At 39.5% G+C, this 18,889-nt stretch overlaps 1 protein-coding gene across 1 annotated transcript in view; it reads right to left on the bottom strand.

Annotated features, from left to right (window-relative positions):
* clmpb (CXADR like membrane protein b) overlaps positions 1–13,539 on the bottom strand; it is an 87,965-nt gene extending 74,426 nt beyond the window's left edge. Inside the window, exon 1 of the mRNA XM_027161708.2 lies at positions 12,965–13,539. Coding sequence (XP_027017509.1) covers positions 12,965–12,995 — 31 coding nt within the window. The 5' untranslated portion in view covers positions 12,996–13,539. The remainder of the gene's footprint in view (positions 1–12,964) is intronic.
* Between the last annotated feature and the right edge of the window lie 5,350 nt (positions 13,540–18,889).

The following is an 18,889-nucleotide window of genomic DNA, read 5'->3' as shown; positions in this document are numbered from 1 at the left end:
ATACATATGTAATGACTTGAGTGATTTGAAGAGGGCTTCGAATCCAAATTTCACAGAGTTTTGCGGTATCCTGCTGATTTAATCCTGGTGGTTTTGGAGGAATTCAGGTTTGTAAATGATACAGGTCGAATCAATCAATCTGTAAATGACATTATAGCACTTACTGCATACTGACTTTAACACACGTACTGTAGATCAGAGCTGTAATGAAAAGGAAGTCTTGCCTGATGAGCTTCATTTGATTAGCCGGAGTAGTGCAGCGGAATGAGGCACAGTGAACAATCTCCTGCCTGAAGCTAGCGAGGATTGTGTGAGGGCAAAAGTGGATGTGGTCACTAACCAGCCCTATGAGATTTACCAAACATACATCAATAAATGTAGATATAAATTTAGATTTGTTAGATATAACAAGGGCATGTTACTAGTAATTATAAATTTTTTTTATTTGCTATAAATATTACATTTTATTTATTTATTTATTTATTTATTTATTTATTTATTTATTTATTTATTTATTCTATTTTTATTTTAGGGATACAATTCCCTGCTTTGGCCTATTTGTATCTACTGTTTTATCATGATGACATCATTTCTGTGAGTTTTCAGAAAATGTATTACCTTTTTATTATATTACATTTATTGTTTATTTTCTGGTTTAGAATTTCTTTATACAGAAATTCTCCATGAAAACATGCTACATGAAAGTTGCTTCCTAAAATGTATTTTAATAAATAATATAAATAAATAACGAATACTAATTACTTTAATAAATATTTTAAATAATTTCATAATTCATATTTTTAATTATTAGTAGTACTGATTTCCTGGTGGGCCAACAATCTCTCCTCCATGGCCCTGGTTCTATTCCTGTGCAGGGAACCGACCCAGTCACCGAGAGCTCACTGAAATCTCAGTACCTGTCCCGAGCCCCGGATAACACAGGAGGGTTGCAACGGAAACGGGATCCGGCATAAAACCAGTTCCAAAATTTAAACCTGTGTAGATGGGATCGGATCTGATGATGTGACCCTGAACAGGTAGCAGCCTCAGGACAACAACAGCAAGTAGTAGTACTAGCATCATTGTGCATTCTGGGACACCTCAGGAAACCATGCCATGACTGATTTATAGCCTTGTTAGCATGTAGCTAAACCATCCACTTTGATCAGGAATGTCAGCAAAGTATCACTAACCTACTACAAAAGTAGATACCCCTTTCACATCCCCATTCCCCCCACAGCTAAGCACCAGGGCCGCTTTACTGCCTCTGAGACTAGGCTCATGTTATACTGGTAATGGAATGCACAAATATTTAACACATAAACAGTAAATGAAAGATAAAAAAGCAACAATCCTTTGGCAGTGAGAAAGCTCCTGGGATCTGGTACACCTAAATATTTGAAATAATTCTCTGTTTAATTATTCTGAAAGCGTCATTTTGCAGATGGAGCACATTTCTTGTTTGCAAGAACCCCAGGAGCATTGCCAGCAAATCATGCCAAGTGTGGACTCTAGAAATCTCTCCTCTCCTTTTAAAATGACAGTCAGCGAGAAATTCCGTGTCCTGATCTAATTTCATGTGCCGTGTTTCTGAATTACGGGATTATGTTAAGCATGGCACGCTAATCATTTCTTATTAGAACGGAGCCTAAGCAATTCTGGGTTTAATTCCGGACGAAGCCTTAATTTGTCAATATGTAAAATAGCAAAAATGTTTTATTTTAACGAGTCTAGTCAGCAGGCTTTGTAGAGAAGAAGTTTCCAGGTCGGTTTACAGAGATAAGGCTAACAAGATCTACTGCGAGGCTACTGTGGAACACAAAAGGGATCTGCTTATCGCTAAACCAAATAAATCTGCAGCTTTACAACACAGAGTTTGTCTCCCAGGACTTCAGGCTAAAGCATTTGTGTTTCATTCATGCATGACAACAGCAAAAAGAGCTCGATTTTTTTTCTTTTTTTGAGACACACCAGCCATATCAGGAGCTTACACATTTCTGCTCCATCTTTGTTTTGCTTTTTTTTTGTTTTTTTCTATTTGCATATAGAAAGCAGTGACATGGATGATACAGTAAACCGCAAAAAATGCACATCTGCACGGTGGCGAAGAGTCTCGATCTTAACGACTTGTTAAAAAAAGAAAGAAAAAACGAAAAAAAAAAACAAAACATTGAGGCACCATCTGTTGTGGAACTGTTTCCATAGAGCAAAGAAGTGGGAAAATTAGGAGGAAGAACAGAAGAGTGAAAGAGAGAAGCGGTTTTCATTGGAGCAGTGCTCACGGTACTCTGATGGTTAAGGCACCTGACCGAGAGCCGTAATCTTCTGCGCAAACATAAACTTCATTCGGCGAGTGTGTGTGGCGGCTGGCAGGTTTAAAGGTTAAAGTGCTGTGTTAAGCCGGCGCGCTGCAGATCTGTGTAATCAGCCATGTTAGCAGAGTTAATTGAAGGCAGGCTGGCAATCCATCAGTGACGCTCTAAAACTAATTTTTTTAAATCTGACATAAAACAAAAAACAAAGCAAGAAATGTGCGTCACTGGAGTTTGTTACTTAATACCGCTTGTTGGTGGAATGAGTCACCCTTAAACACTTAGCATGTGCAACGTGGCAATTAGCAAAGAATTTACAATCAGTTGCCTTGATTTAGAAAATACAATTGTTAAAATAAAAATTATTGTTATTATTATTAATTAATTCATTCATTCATTCATTCATTCATTCATTTTCTACCGCTTATCCGAGCTTCTCGGGTCACGGGGAACCTGTGCCTATCTTAGGCGTCATCGGGCATCGAGGCAGGATACACCCTGGACGGAGTGCCAACCCATCACAGGGCACACACACACTCTCATTCCCTCACACACTCACACACTACGGACATTTTTCCAGAGATGCCAATCAACCTACCATGCATGTCTTTGGACCGGGGGAGGAAACCGGAGTACCCGGAGGAAACCCCCGAGGCACGGGGAGAACATGCAAACTCCACACACACACAAGGCGGAGGCGGGAATCGAACCCCCAACCCTGGAGGTGTGAGGCGAACGTGCTAAATGTGGTATTGGTGTGAGGTTCAAGGACTTCTGATCTCCTGAGTACCACAGAGTCTAACTGGAGATGTCTCAGGATACTTAGAGTCGGCCTCGGCTCAGTGGACGTCCAAAGGCTTCGTCCCACAGAGGACGTCCCACAGAGGACGTTCTACAATTGCAAGATATAACAGAGAGATTTTACAGAAATAGAATGACAGATGCTTTAACCCACTTGAACAGGGGACTAACTTGTTTCGCATGTGTTCCACAACATTACTTATTATATAATTATAATTGGAAGGAATAGTTCAATTCATTTATTTAAATTAATATATAATGATGAAAGGAAGGGATTAAAACACTTTCAACTTAAATAGTCTTCGACTTCAGGACGATAAGTGTAACTCCGCATCTCGTCAGGCCACAGCTCATTTTCTTCTAATAGCACATTCTTAAACACAAGAGTTTTATTCTTTAAATAATTATTCATTTTTGAAAAAAATCTACTTTTATACATTTGACTATTTTGTTATACATATTTGACATTAAACAAACTCTCTGCCCAGGGTATACTAGTGTATACCAGCATGCTAACTGGTCTGGGCATAGCATGCGGTGGAAAGGCAGGTGATTGAAGCCGCTAAAGAAGAGAATGATTAAAAGGCAGAAAGCAGGTGGGAAAAGGCATTGGTGTATTTCCCATTTTGAAATGAGGAGCTTTGTAGCTGGAAGCAATGCAAACAGTCCAACATGCAGGGTAAAGCACACCCAGTGGACTGCCCTGTGAGTGAAGTCGATAGCCTGTTTCAGATGGAAAGGTACAGCAGGTGTCTAAGTGGACCGATACGGAACATTTCCCTCCTGTATGAGGTGGGGAAAAAAACACACAGCTGGAACAAAATTCGACTAATTTCCAATTAGATTTGTGTATCGCTTTGAACAGCGTCGCAGAAATTTATATTGAACGGCAAGCTAGTGCTAAGAGCCTAAGAGGAACAAGAAAACTAAGCCATATCATAACACACAAGCCACACCTTGTAACAAAGGCCACTCATCCGTTACTGGAAATAAAGCAGAATGGACATAGCTTCTTCATCGGTAATAAAAGACCAGACATCCTTCACTGACTAAGACACAAAGTCGACTCTAAATGTAAGTGAAACCGATACGGATCATTTACCTCCTGTTTGGAGCAGAAATGTAAAAAAAAAAAAAAAACAACAACAAAGAAAGACAAAAAAAAAAAAAAAGAGAGTCAGACAGCTGAAGCAGAATTAATTACCATCAAATTAGCGAATAGATTCGTGCAGTGGTTTAAATGATGGATAAAACGGCTTTACAGAAATCTATACCGATCAACAAACCGGTGATGACATGAGTAAGGAGCCTTAAGAGGAATCAGAGAACGTGGCCTCATCTGGGTGAGATATATACACTAACATATTGTGGATAAGAGTCTTGACATGAGCTTAAGACAATCTTCATGATTTCAGTTTTATCCGATTAAGATTCTTGAGGTTTCTTGGACATAGAACTGTTTGTAAAACTGAGAACAACAAGTCACAAGCTTCAGAAATGATATTCGCCCTGCCTATTGGCCTAATGGTAATCAAATCAGTCATATGTAAATCCTAGGCAAAACAAACACTCAGGATTGCTCTGATTAATTCCAGATATCCTGGAGTAAAAAAAAAGCAGCATGTTCGATGTATGAATTTCAAAGCTCAACAAGCACTGTTGTTTTATCTTGCTTTGAGTCACTCATCTAGGAAATCGACAAACGACCACAACTGGAACATCTGTTTCCGATTATGAAGTCCCTCGCATGAGAGAAATGTGAGAAAGCGTTGTGGCGAATGAGCAACAGGAATGGCCTCAGTGTGAATTCAGAGAGTGTTGTTGTCTCCAATCCGAAAGAGCTTTATGCCGTACCTGAGCGAAACCCCGCTGAACAGAGAGGTTACAGAGTGAGCAATGTGCTCCGAATCACCCTCGGTAAGGACGCCTGCTGCAATAAGGTACGATTACAGTGATAATCCATCATCTAGCGACAGATTGTGCTGAGAGGAGGTGCATGGTAAGGCAGAAACTTCTCATCAGATGTTGCGTTCTGTAAGCTTTCTCTCTCTCTCTCTCTCTCTCTCTCTCTCTCTCTCTCTCTCTCTCTCTCTCTAAACCAGCCATGAAAATGAAATCACAGGTTATTCCTGAAGGATTCTCTAACATGTTCAATTGAAATCTGCCAAGCTACTAATGTGGCCTTGTAGCTAGTCTGTGCTTCAGTGACCTGCCAAAAAGTAATTAGCATAAACGCATGTAATTGGATAAACTACAACCAAGGTTCTTTTACAGAAAATCTTACTAACTGAGCTATCATCTTCTTTTTTTTTTTTTTTTTTTTACATGTAAAGTATTTCTTTGATGCTCAGTGAAATACTTTTCCACGTCCACATATGGTCTGCGGTCCACCAGATGATCCCCCCTGCTGTAATCAGTCCATTAGCTGCAAAGAACTATTTGTTCTTTGCATCTGATTGTTAAACCACCAGCAGTGTCTTATTTCCTTATTGTCTCTCTCCAGCCTATTTATTCTCTTTTATTTTCATTCTGCACAAGTAGATCACTGCACCTTCTCAGAGAAGCCTTTCTGATTCCCAAGCGTGGAGTGTAGATCAAAGCTTCTTGGGCTGTAAATAGACAAGAGCGCCAACCTCCTTCCCATTTCCCTGTCTGCCAGTTCCTAACCAGACACTGGCTTGCTAACAAGTCAACATGCACCCTGGGGCACACAGCACTGGGGGTGTAGCTGTCGAATCTATGCAAAATGCTTATACTCAAGGAACCAATAATTCTCTAAGATGCAAATGGAGTGAAAGAGTCTATAATATGACACGACCTGTTACATTTTTAGAATCATGATAATACTTGTTAAATCCTATACACTATGGCAGGTGCAATTAGGTCATTTATCTTTCTTATACAAAAATCCACACCCCTTTCACTGGGACAGTTATGCCTCTTTTCCACCGGAAAGAACCGGGTGCTGGTTCAGAGCTAGCGCTAGTGCTGGTTCAAAGTTGGTTCCACTGGCAAACCTTCTAAGAACCGGTTTGCCTTTCCACCGGCTAGAGAGCATCAATGAGCCGAGTCTGACGTCACTGTATACGTGTCACGTGTCCCAGCACCACAACAACAGTGGCGGATGTTGCTTTACTGTTAATGCTCATGGCTTTGCGAACCTACATTGGCATCCAAACGCGGCGAATAAAACGTGTACGTGCAGCTCCGTGTAATCTGTATAAACGGAGGTTGTAATCGATAAAGTACAGAACATTATTTTATCATTAACACAGAAAAAAGTTAGCCTTAGCATATAGCTACCTACTATCATGTGTGCTGATAATTGATCATATTGCGGTAAAGTAAATGTGTATTAAACATTAGTATACTTAAGGTGCATTATCAAATGCGCTAACAGTAGCCCCGCCCCCAGCTCCTGACGCAAGCGGTTCTTAAGTCTAGACCAGCAACGTGTTGATGCTACTTAAGAATCACTTTTCCTGGTTCGGAGCCGGTGCTTTGGCTGTCGAAAAAGAAAGAACTGGTTCTAAATTAGGCTCCGAACCTGCACTCGAACTGCCTTGGTGGGAATGGGGCATTACATATGCCACACCTCCTTCACTGGGACTGGGCAAAAGACCACACCCCCTTCAAGAGACATGAAAAAAAATCCACACCCCTTTAACTGGAACATTCACACATGCCACACCTACTTCACTGGGACTGTGGAACAAAGACCACACCCCCTTCAAGAAGAGACATGAAAGAAAAGCCACAACTCTTTTACTGGGACTGAGGCGCAAAGACCAGACCCCAATTCAAGAGAAAATTAAGACCACACCCACTTTGCCTCCTTCAGTGGTAAAGAAAGAAAGCCCGCGCCTCCTTTACTGGAAATGAAGTACTTTTTTCTATGAGATGAAAGGTCACACCTTCTTCACTGGTACTGAGGCACACAGACCATGTCTCCTTCGTTGGGTTTGAGAAACAAAAGCCACACCTCCTTCACTGGAAGTGCAAGAAAGCCCAAGCCTCCTTTACTGGAACTGAGGTAAAAAGTCCACATTATTTTATCTGGTCTACTTTTTTTTTTTTTAATGATTCTTATTTTAGCTTTTTGAACTCTATTTTATTGTGTATGTGTGTATTTTTAAGTGTACGTGTAATGTCAAACGCACTGTGAAGCATTTTGCTAAGCCGTGTGGCTGTTTGTAAATGTGCTATATAAATAAAGTTGAACTTGAATTTGAACATCACTGGAAATAAAGCACAAAAGGCACACTTACTTCACTGGAAATGAAAGCAAGGCCTTGCCTCTTTAACTGGGTCTAAGGCACTAGGACCCCTCCAGCCCAACACACCACACAAACACGAATAGTCAATTGTGTGAATCTCCTGTGCTCACATACACAGCATCTCAAGGATACACACATACTCAAAAACACTTTCCTAAACATACAGGAGATCTTAAACAGGAGAAAAGCTTAATCAGTCAACTGGAATGATAGGTGTTATCATGCCCTCGTAAACATCCTGCTACCTGGCTTCTTATCAGCATCCATTTGTTATTAGCAACATAAACTGTCTGATGTTCCCACTAGGTTGTTTCACTTGTTTGTCCTGATCACTAGCTGGAATTTCTCATGATAAACCCAGACTGTGATTAGCCTGTCGTTGACGCATGCCACATTTCGTCATTGTTTGCCTTTGTATAAATCTCAGCACTTCTGTGAAGACCCTCATCAAAGTGTTTATACTCTCTGAAAGCTTCGGGCAGCGTGTTAGAGATTTCCAGGAACCAGACTCTATTAAGAAAAATAAAAAAGACTCAGCAATTGTTTTTGCCCCATTGACTTTCATGGTTATTTACCATGGCAAATAATGCAAAATTCCACTTTGCTTTTGAACGCAGATGGGCATAACAGAGGCGATTACCTAACCCTGCAGGGCCTGGCAATCACGGAGGCTGCTTTATAAAACTGGAAATGTGTGTTACACCAGGGGTGGAGTGGAGTGGAGTGTTCCATGCATGGACAAAAACTTCTGAAAGAAAGCTAGGTTGAGATCTACATTGAGTGACACATCTGCTCGGAGTTAACGCAAACACGAACCATTCACAAGCATCTGCCGGAGGTTAACCATGAAGGAAAATGGGCAGTTCCTGTTCGTCAGCTACAGAGTAATCTGGAAGTAATTTAGCAAGCTGGGTCTAAAAACGACTCACATTTATAGCTTTGAGAATGTGACTCTAGTTTACTTTGGATCCCTTTGGCATTTATTAGTCATTCACAGCACACTATATTCATTTTCCACTGTACACAACAAAGCATACGGGTTTTCGGTACTAATAATACAGACTAATTTTAGTCAAGGATAAAATATACATATATCATATGTTAAAATATAATTTTGCCATTACCTTGATGTTGGTATTAACATCTGTATTATTGAAACCTCGTCACTGGAATATTAACGGTATCGCCAGCACTAAGAAAACACATTTGTGCCAAATATTTTTTTTCCAAATGCCAATTTTAACATCGTAACTTAGATCACTCACTCACTCTCTCACTCATTTTCTACCGCTTACCCGAACTTCTCGGGTCACGGGGAGCCTGTGCTTATCTCAGGCGTCATCGGGCATCGAGGCAGGATACACCCTGGACGGAGTGCTGACCCATCACAGGGCACACACACACTCTCATTCACTCACACACTCACACACTACGAACAATTTTCCAGTGATGCCAATCAACCTACCGTGCATGTCTTTGGACCGGGGGAGGAAACCAGAGTACCCGGAGGAAACCCCCGAGGCACGAGGAGAACATGCAAACTCCACACACACAAGGTGGAGGAGGGAATCGAACCCCCAACCCTGGAGGTGTGAGGCAAACGTGTTAACCACTAAGCCACCGTGCCCCCCGTAACTTAGCTGTGTTACAGAAATCTGGTGTATTTTTAAACACAACCGTTTCATAGTGGACTGATTTCAGTTTAACATTTAAAGTCCTTGAAAGTGTAAATTAATGATTCAGGACGACAAACGTCTCGGGTCCATAGAAAAAAAAAAGCACAGCACCTGGTTAATCAGAGCTTCACACAACATGCTAATCACAAAGACGCCGACAATACAACTCACAGAGAGACTGTCTGTCAGTGAGAGTGACTGATACAAAAAGTGTTCTTCCTGGCGTAGTGCTGAGATGCGGAAAAAGATGAGATTTATCAGTCATACAGTGTCAGTAACCTTGCTGATGTTCAGTCTGTCAGAACACCTACGCTGCGTATCCCCTTGCAAGTCTAGGTGCTATACATTTCAGTGGAAAGTTCTGTTTGTTTGGATTTTAATGAGGGACAAAATGGTACAAATGGGACAGAAGAGATTAAATCTGCTTTGTCTTTAAAAATATACGGTATAAATTCAAATAAAGTTAATATAACTTGCTGTTACGCAAACATCCAAGAACCAAGGACTACAGCATCAACAATATCAGGTTTTATTTTCAACCCTTCTAATTCCCGTCATGTCAATGCGTGATGGTTACAACGCAGTGAAAATCGGCTACAAAAGATCAACAAAGCTTAACATCTCCCATGTTGGGTTTAGCCAAAGTGAAGGCTTCATGAAAAGCCTTCTGATAACCAAAGCAAAGTCGTAGAAATTGGCGATGATGGCGAGCAGCAAGAAACGATTAAGCAGAATGCAGTCTGTGCAACAATGAGAAACATTGAATCCTAGGCTGCGTGCTCAATCCCAACAAGGACCTCATGGAAAACCTCAGGAATGTCAGAGTCGCTTTGCAGCCAGATGTGGAAGCCAACTCAGGAAAGCATGTATATAGAGAAATAAAACGTGAGAATGTACATGTGTGACGGTACATTTCAGCAGGTTATGCCTTGATTTGTTAAAGGACATAGGATTGTGTAAAATACCACATGACCTATGGATTGATCGGTACATGGATACACAGTAGACTTTGTCTTTGTCCTTGCACAGTATGTGTCAATGCGAACACAACCTACACAATAAAAAAAAATATCACAACATTCGATGCATCCCATCTCAAATGTCTAAACGTGAATGACAGTTCGCCCTTTGAATATCTGCATGTACGTCTTTGCATATCCCAGTGATTCAGGGACAAAAGCATCAGGATGTCACTTTATAACCTCTGGGTGCGCAATGTCCTGTCATCTCTGGGTTTCTGAGATCTGCTTTCTGCCGCAGGATATCGGCTAAATATAGCGCAGAACCCGAATCTGCATTTCTTCGACCGGTTTGTAGCTGTGCGCCGGTACGAGATCCGGCCGTCATCCTCGATCAAACAGAGCTGCTAATATTGAACTCATAGTCCTACAGTACATCTATCCAGAAGCATAGATGCAAATATGTACATGAGTTCATAACCACTCACTTCTGTAGGACTGAAGAGCTTGAGTGACTTTTTGGCCATGAAAAAAAAAAAAAAAAAAAAAAAGAATTATGGTCTGGTCCATTACTGTGCTGAGAAGTGAACTGCAATCTGCTAGAACGTCATTTAGTGTTGCTCATTCACAGTCAGGCATCCTCTCAGAAAGGACGAGACTCTCATTTATCACGTTTGGATTTGCTACGAATTCGATACTGCATTCTGGAAAAAACAAACAAAAACTATCCACTTTCCCTCATTTTCCCCTTTTCAAAGGCTTCATGATTCCTGAATTGTATTACATTAAAGTCATTATAACGATTACAATCAAACAATTCAGAAATTCCTATTACTACACACCACAAATTCGATTCATTACATCAGGGGATACTTAGAACTACTTTATTGCTTATTTTGTTAACTGTTATTTATCTGGCTTTATTCTGCATTTATGTAACAAATGACCTTTAGGATATATTTTTGTTTCTGACACATTGATGAGCTTCAGCAGGGGCATAATGAAGCCTCTGGAGTGTAGTTGGATTTTTACCTTTCGGCTTTATTCATGTCATTAATCACAAGAAACGAGACTCTTTACAGCACTGCTTTTGGAACGGAGCACAGTACAAAGTGGAATGGACATGGGTTCTGTATCTTAGAACACAGGTTAAATAATGTGCACTGAAAAAAGGTACAAATCTGTACTTAAGCACTAAACTTGCCTTACATTTTCTCTGTACCTTTAAACTGTGTCTGTCGTTCACTTGGGAATGTTGTATGATCTATGTTACGTATTCGGACATCTGAGGTTAAGCTTTAAACGTACAATGGTACAAAGTGCATAATAAATGTAAAATTGTTTCAAGATACCAGCCAAGCAAAAATTACCTTCTTTTTGAGAGAGTAGAGAACTTAATTTTTGATTTTTATTTATATGTAAATATTTATTGTAGACCGTATTTAGACCATATTTAGAGGGGTCTTGATAGAGGGGTGGTGCTTTGTTTATCTTTTACTTTGCTGTGTGAATAATCAAGACAAATAGTTATAGACATTATAGAATTCAAGTATTGCCATTGGGTTGCACATGTTTTGAACCTTGGGTATGTATCTTTTACCTGGGAAGGTGCAGGTGGTGGTGCAGCTTTACAGTATATAGCTTTCTGTCCAGTTATGGAGCTTAAATGAAGTAAATAAGTAAAAAAGTATCCGGATGCCCTAAAGGAACTGGCGCACGTGTATTTCACTTCTCACGTCAACATCATATTCAGCCTGTTCTCAAGGTGCGCGCGCTGAACTGGTGATGTATCTACAGTATACACCTGAGACATGGTTGAGGACAGAACATAAACCAACCGTGTTTTTATGATCTTCCTGCCACAGCTCTCTCTCTCTCTCTCTCTCTCTCTCTCTCTCTCTCTCTCTCTCTCTCTCTCTCTCTCTCTCTCTCTGTGTGTGTGTGTGTGTGTGTGTGTGTGTGTGTGTGTGTGTGTGTGTGTGTGTGTGTGTGTTTGCGGGAGGTGTTTGACCTTCGCGCGCCGCAGAGAACGCGCGAGGAATTTTAATAGAGTGCGTGTCATAAATCGAGGGGACATGAGAACAGTTAGAGCCACTCCTTCAGTGGGCCTTCAGAGCCACGAGCCACACAATTGAGGGGGACAAAGTTTGCTGCAGTAATTTCAGAGCTGCAATACAGCAATACCATATAGACAGAGCAATCCACGTGTTAAGAGTACGCGCTAAATAGCCTACAGCATGCGTAAAAACCCTGAAAGGAACTAAGACGCGAGACGCACTGTGTCGCACACTTTCCTCTGCAACGCCCTGCGTGTTCTCTGAATCCCGGCTCCGCATCTCACTTTATGTCGTATACAGAGAGCTTGAGCTGCTCGGGTCACTCTACTGATGCACATCTGCAGAAACCGGAGCTGGACGACGCGTGCTGCCTTTGTTCTCACCAAACAAAAGACACTGTATATTAAAACTCATGCTCAGGGCTTCAGCACCCAAATGCATCTGGAGAGGAGATGATTTCTAAATGAGACGCCCTATATGCATGCATGTGTGTGTGTGTGTGTGTGTGTGTGTGTGTGTGTGTGTGTGTGTGTGTGTGTGTGTGTGTGTGTGTGTGTGTGTTTGGGGAAGAGTCACACTTCAATAACTGCACAATCCAAATGAATGCCCACTTGTGAATTTCAGACGCATTGTAAGACAGGAAACAAAAACTAAATAAATAAATAAATAAATGGACCCGTGCATCACTTCAGAAAGGTGTCTGAGAAAACTCACTGCTGAGAGTAAAATGAAACAATACGTGCCATCAGGTCTAGCACTTGGCGAACCGAGCAGACTCTGTGGAAGAAATCTCTTTGTCCCGCACTGATTACACACTCCAGACAAAATCACATTTTTATCTAACTTGTTTGAAACTGCATTATTTTGGACAAATTTACTTACCGAGGAACAGGGACTGGAATGAAGCAGACATCGCGGCGCAGGACGGAGGTGACAGAAGTCCTTTGGGGTTGGAAACAAAGCACTTTAATGCGCTACAGCGCGCAAAAACCTCCCGCACAATTAAGCAACACTATTTCGGATAAGAGAACGCACACAAAAAAAAAAATGTAGGTAGGACCCGTGCGCCAAGGACAGTGTATCTAAATTATTGTGAAAGACGAATCCATCTCCCTCCTCCTCCTCCTCCTCCTCCTCCTTCTCTTCTTCTATCCTCCCGCCTTTAAGGAACCAAGCCGCGTCCCTGGGACTCTTCCATACGTCCTGCTCGATGGAATCGAATCGCCTCTTTCAAGCTCTCGGGTTCCCTCGAAACACGTTTTGTCCTTTCGTCCGAGAGTGCACGAGCTGATGCTTAGGACTGGAGCGTACTGCTGCGGATGCTGGAGGAGGATGGGGACCTCTAGAGTCCGAAGCTCTCGCGAACGCTTTCGGAACAACTAGGGGCAATAGCACGCGCGGACTGGAATGCGGACTGGCACCGTTTTAACCGGCAAGGGCGCAAAACAGTGGCACGTTTTCTACGCGCTCTGCGTCACGATACGAATTTAGTTACAGCATGCATGCCTGTGATTAACTGAAGAAACATCCTTTACGCTCGTTTTCACACAGTCAGCACTGCAACACTACATTATCTGCACACAAATACAAATATGTTTCAGTGGTTTGGAAGAAGAAGAAGAAGAAGAAGAAGAAGAAGAAGAAGAAGAAGAAGAAGAAGAAGAAGAAGAAGAAGAAAAAGAGAAAGGAGAAATAATAATAATAATAATAATAATAATAATAATAATAATAATAATAATAATAATAATAAACAGCATTAATCACAGGTTCCCAAGACGGTCATGTTGGATGACATTTCTTTTTCATTCTCCATACCTGAGTCAATTAATTAATTAATAAACGAATTAACAACTACCCCTAAGTTAGTTGTTCCATGAAGTAGGTGTTAGAGCAGGTAAAACACTAAAATGTGCAGGAATCTTAAGCCTAAATGAACATAAATACAAACAAAAAATGTATTATTATTATTATTATTATTATTATTATTATTATTATTATTATTATTATTATTATTATTTTATTATTATTTTGAATACCCAGTTATTATCATTTTATAGCCTATATAGCCACACTTATTGTTTACTGTATCTTACTGTATAATATGATTCTTTTAATGTCAGATTCAGTTTTTAGAAAAGTCACATAAAAACACACTACAGTGGATTTTCCAGGTCTGATGGTTCCATCACTATGCACTATACACTATACACCTAACAATCACGTCTATATTTGGGTCATCACCACACAGTTGCCACAAAATGGTATATGATGCCTTCATAGTATTAAGATTTTTCCCCAGAAACCTATTCCAATGTGACAATTACTCTGTGCAAGGCGAGCCCCATGAAGACATGGTTTGGCAAAACTGAACCGGAAGAACTTCATAGAGTCCGGATCTCAATTCAACCTTAACACCTTTGGGATAAACTGAAACACAAACTTCATACCAGACTTTCTTGCTTGACATCAGCATTTTTACTCCTGGGCTCTTGTAGATGAATGAACACAAATCCCAGAGAAAAAGACTTGGAAATCTTGTTCTAATCTAAATCTATATTAATGCTGACAGTTTGGAATGGGACATTCATTGGTTAGGTATTCACATACTTTTGAAGATAGCAATATAACCCAGTGAATTGGTATCCCAAGTCTAAATTGTGTCACTCTTTATTCTTTAGGAACAAAACTGCTGCTTTTAAGAAACACTTTCGCCATCTGAATTTGCTGGCTTCTTATTGCATTACAGTGATGAATTGATTACAACTGATTCGTTCATTCATTTCCGGAAGTGATACTGGGATACAGAAACGGAAACCGGACAACCCACAAAGACAATAAGCACTTAACACTGATTGCAGCACAGAGCTAATTTTGATAGAATGTATGGGAAGCGTTAATTAAATAAAACTGAACATGTTAATTGCTATAGTCTTAGTTTTAATTAGTATTCCTTTAAAAAAATGTAACTTTTAAATGATCTCAAGCAAAACTCTCTTGGATTCTGTACTCTTTAAAAATGCTGGCTTAAAACGGACTGAACAATTTAACACACTCCCACTGGGACACATAGCTGCAAAAAAATCAATACCAAATCCTGATCCAGTACGAACACTTCCCCAAATCACATTCTACATGCTTTCCTTCAAACGAAGGTATGTGGAGCATGTCTGGGTCTTAATAAATAGTCTGAGCAGATGTTCCTAAACTAGATTGTTGTTTACAACAGCTGTATATAAATGTTTTAAGACAGATGCTTTCCTTTGCAATGCTTACACAAACACACAGGTTTCATAAAATCTAGTTTAAATTAAAATATATCACATAATGGGGAAGTCTGAAACAAGAGCGTAATGTTAAAATGATGTTTATACTGGCACACAATGACTCCATTGCTTTAAAGTAGTTCACTCAGTCATTCATTAATCTTCAGCAACCTCTTATCAGCGTCATGATGGGTCTGGACTCTTTGGGTAAGATGCTAGTCTATCACAGGACAACACACTCATTCACACACTCATTCACACCTACAGTAGACTAAGGTACCAATTGACTCCCGCTATGTTTTTGGAAGGTTTGTGGAAAGCAGAGATGCTACACTCTGCACAAGATCTTATAAAAGATGCTACAAATAATATACTGAATTAGTGACCTATTTTTTTTTTTTTGAGAATATTTCTACAGTGTTTATACTAAAAGCAACCTTATTAAGTCTGCTTTAAATAAATTAATCTTCCTCTGCCCCAACAGTTTTTATACGTTGTTTTTAAATTGTTACTGACTTTAATGAAACTTAAATTAGAAGCAGATAATCAAGGCTTGTATGTTATAGAATAAAATTTAACATCTAATAAAAGAAAATAGCCTCACATAAAGCTAGCTAAGGTCAAAGAAAAAAATCTTCAATAAAGTTACCTAAGGTCATAGAATACAAGCAGCTAACGGTGGTCAAAGAACCAAGCTAGATTCACTAAAACTAGCAAGCTAATGTCAAAGTGGAGCCATAATTAACTAATGTCAGAACACAGCCTAAAACAAACACAGCTAGCAAATGTCAGAGAACAGACTATAACAAAGCTAGCTATTTAATGTAAGGAATAGCTTCAAATTAAGCTAGCTAGAACAGTTCAGAGAACAGTTTATAACAAACATAGTTAGCTAATATAAACAAACCCCCCAAAATAATTCTAGCTAGCTAATGTCTAAGAACAGCCTATAACAAAGCTAGCTTGTTAATGTGACAAAATGTTCTAAACAAAGTTTTCTACATTGTTTGTTAGCTGCTGCTAGTTAAGTTTTAAGAGATCTGTTTGTATAAGAACATCCTTATATCTACGAAAAAAAAACACAATAAAGCAACAATGATTAGAGACTTATCATGTATTAATTTATCCGGCTCTCTTTCCCAGGACTGTGGAAAATAAGAATCCATGTAGATGTAAGTAAGTCATCTTTCATCTTTCTGCCAAAACAAATATTATTTTGTCTAAATCCAGAATAATATAAATATTATCGCTTGCAGGTGAACTGATAAGTAAATTGAGTTCACTTAGGAAACGTGTGCTTTCCTTAAATAGCACTGAGAGACTAAGAGAAGCAACAGCACACGACTCTATTCCCTTTAAGGGATTGTGGGCTCGTGATTTATTTATTCCTTGCTTTGTTGGCTGAGATGTGAGCAGGCGATGCGTGTTAAGTAAACAAGCTGAATAAGAGAGAAAGTGCAGCGGTGCACAGTCTCCGGTCACATTAATACCCAACTCAACTTTCTCTCAACAACCTGCCAGCACTATACAAGTCCTGGGCTTCCTCATTCAAAGCAGTGCTACACACACACACACACACACATTGATTTATACAAGCATTCATCAATGTCCCTGTCCACTTTCCTCCTAACTATGGATCGTCTCTGGATCGTCTTTCATATGTCCAAATGCTGAGAGCTGAACAACAATATCATATCATCATTTTTACTATTTTTAAACTGCATACGTTATTTATGAGTCCTTGAAACCAATACATAGTTTTTTTTGTTTTTGTTTGTTGCCCTTGTCCTTATGTCCTATATGTTCATAGTCATTGTATACCTCAAGGTAGAGATACAAAAAGAAAAAAAGAAAAATGCTGCAATTTTTTGCCTTAACTCTATTAACTTTGGCAATGATAAAAATGAGGGAGGGAAGTGTGAAATTGCTGCTACAATGTAAACGATAATGCTCCATGACCTGTAAAATGCTGCTGTAAATAGAAAAATAAAAATTGTAATTAAAATTTTATTTGTCACATATACGTACACAGTATGATATGAAGTTAAATGCTTTTTATGGCTGTCCTTGAAAAATAAAGTCCATTAACACTAATAAAAATAAAACACAAATTAAGACAACAATATAAAATAGAACAAATAAAGGAAAATATGGTGGAAAATTGCAATAGAAAAAGAAATATAATTTAAAAAATAAATAGAAAAGATAGTTTCTGAATACAGTGATTACTGCGATTAAATGTAAGAAAAAACAAACAAAGCATGTTCAGGGCAGTCGTGACGGCAGCCGACCTCAGCGGCAACATCTTCGAAGAAAAGTATGATGTGTCGTTCTTTAAAATTCTAAAATTGCTGTTATTTGAGGATTAAAACACTTTAAGATGTTAAGAATATTTTAATCTAAGGTTGGTAAGAGGAAGTCAACTCCATCCCATCTCACTGTGCCCTAACTTGTTTTATTTCTTGCTATTTCCATGGTTGAATTTTATCGGTGAATTTTACACTGCACCGTGAAAAGCCTCAATAATGTAACCAGGAACTGATAACTCGAACATGTCGTATATAACAGTATTTTTGTAGGCCGTGTGATAGCTTTTACCTTTCCGTACACTGTGACTGATGATAGCATAACATCACGTTGTCTAATCTGTCAGAGCTCGGCGGCAGGCAGTTTGTCAGCATCCAAACCACATCACAACAGAATACAGCTTACTGAACACAGCATTAAAATACAGGCAGAAGCAATAAAATATAATAAAGCACATATGATAATCCCTAGCCTAATCCATGTTGATATAAGGTTTAAATTTATTTGAATTGTATTTTAAATTGCAGTGTCACACTTGTACAGTAAGTTTACATGATTCACAACATAAACATTGTAAATAAGGCTGATGTATGGAAGCTCTGCTTTACCCCAGAAAACCCTGTGCTCAGTAAAGGATCCCGAACAAACATCTCTCAAAGGAACTGGACATGTTACAGAGCATGACACGAGGGACATCCTGTCAAGATTCCTCTGCTCTGGAAGCGTTATTTAAGCTGTATCTCAGATGTAAAAGTCAGAAGAGACAGAATGGGAAAACATTTTGGCAGGCAATTCTATTGTCCTATTCTATTGACAAAACAATGGTGACAAGTCTATACTAGGAAGAATACCATAAGTTTATACTACTGTATGAAGGATAAAAGTGTCACTAGATATGGGGGATGGGACAGAATTGAGAAAATTTCAATTTTATGCAAATATGGAGCAAGTCACATACAGTACTTACACGGGTCGGTCGGCGCTGTTTCTGTTTACTGTTTATTGTCTTTTGTTTATTGTATTTTTTGTACTTTTTGTATTGTCTTGTAACTTTTTGGCCACACTGTCCTGCACTGTCTTGTCTGTCTTGTTTGTCTTGTCCTGCACTGTTTGCACACATGTGGCTAAGACTACTTACATGTCCTTAGCCCTGTCTTTGTTTTATGTAGCACCCTGATCCTGGAGAAACGTTGTCTCATGTCGCTATGTACTGCAACAGCTATATGTGGTTGAAATG

Source organism: Tachysurus fulvidraco, chromosome 13 (assembly GCF_022655615.1).
Source record: "Tachysurus fulvidraco isolate hzauxx_2018 chromosome 13, HZAU_PFXX_2.0, whole genome shotgun sequence".
NCBI classification, from domain to species: domain Eukaryota; kingdom Metazoa; phylum Chordata; class Actinopteri; order Siluriformes; family Bagridae; genus Tachysurus; species Tachysurus fulvidraco.
Note: the sequence above shows the minus strand (reverse complement) of the source record. Positions and strands in the feature narration are given on the sequence as shown.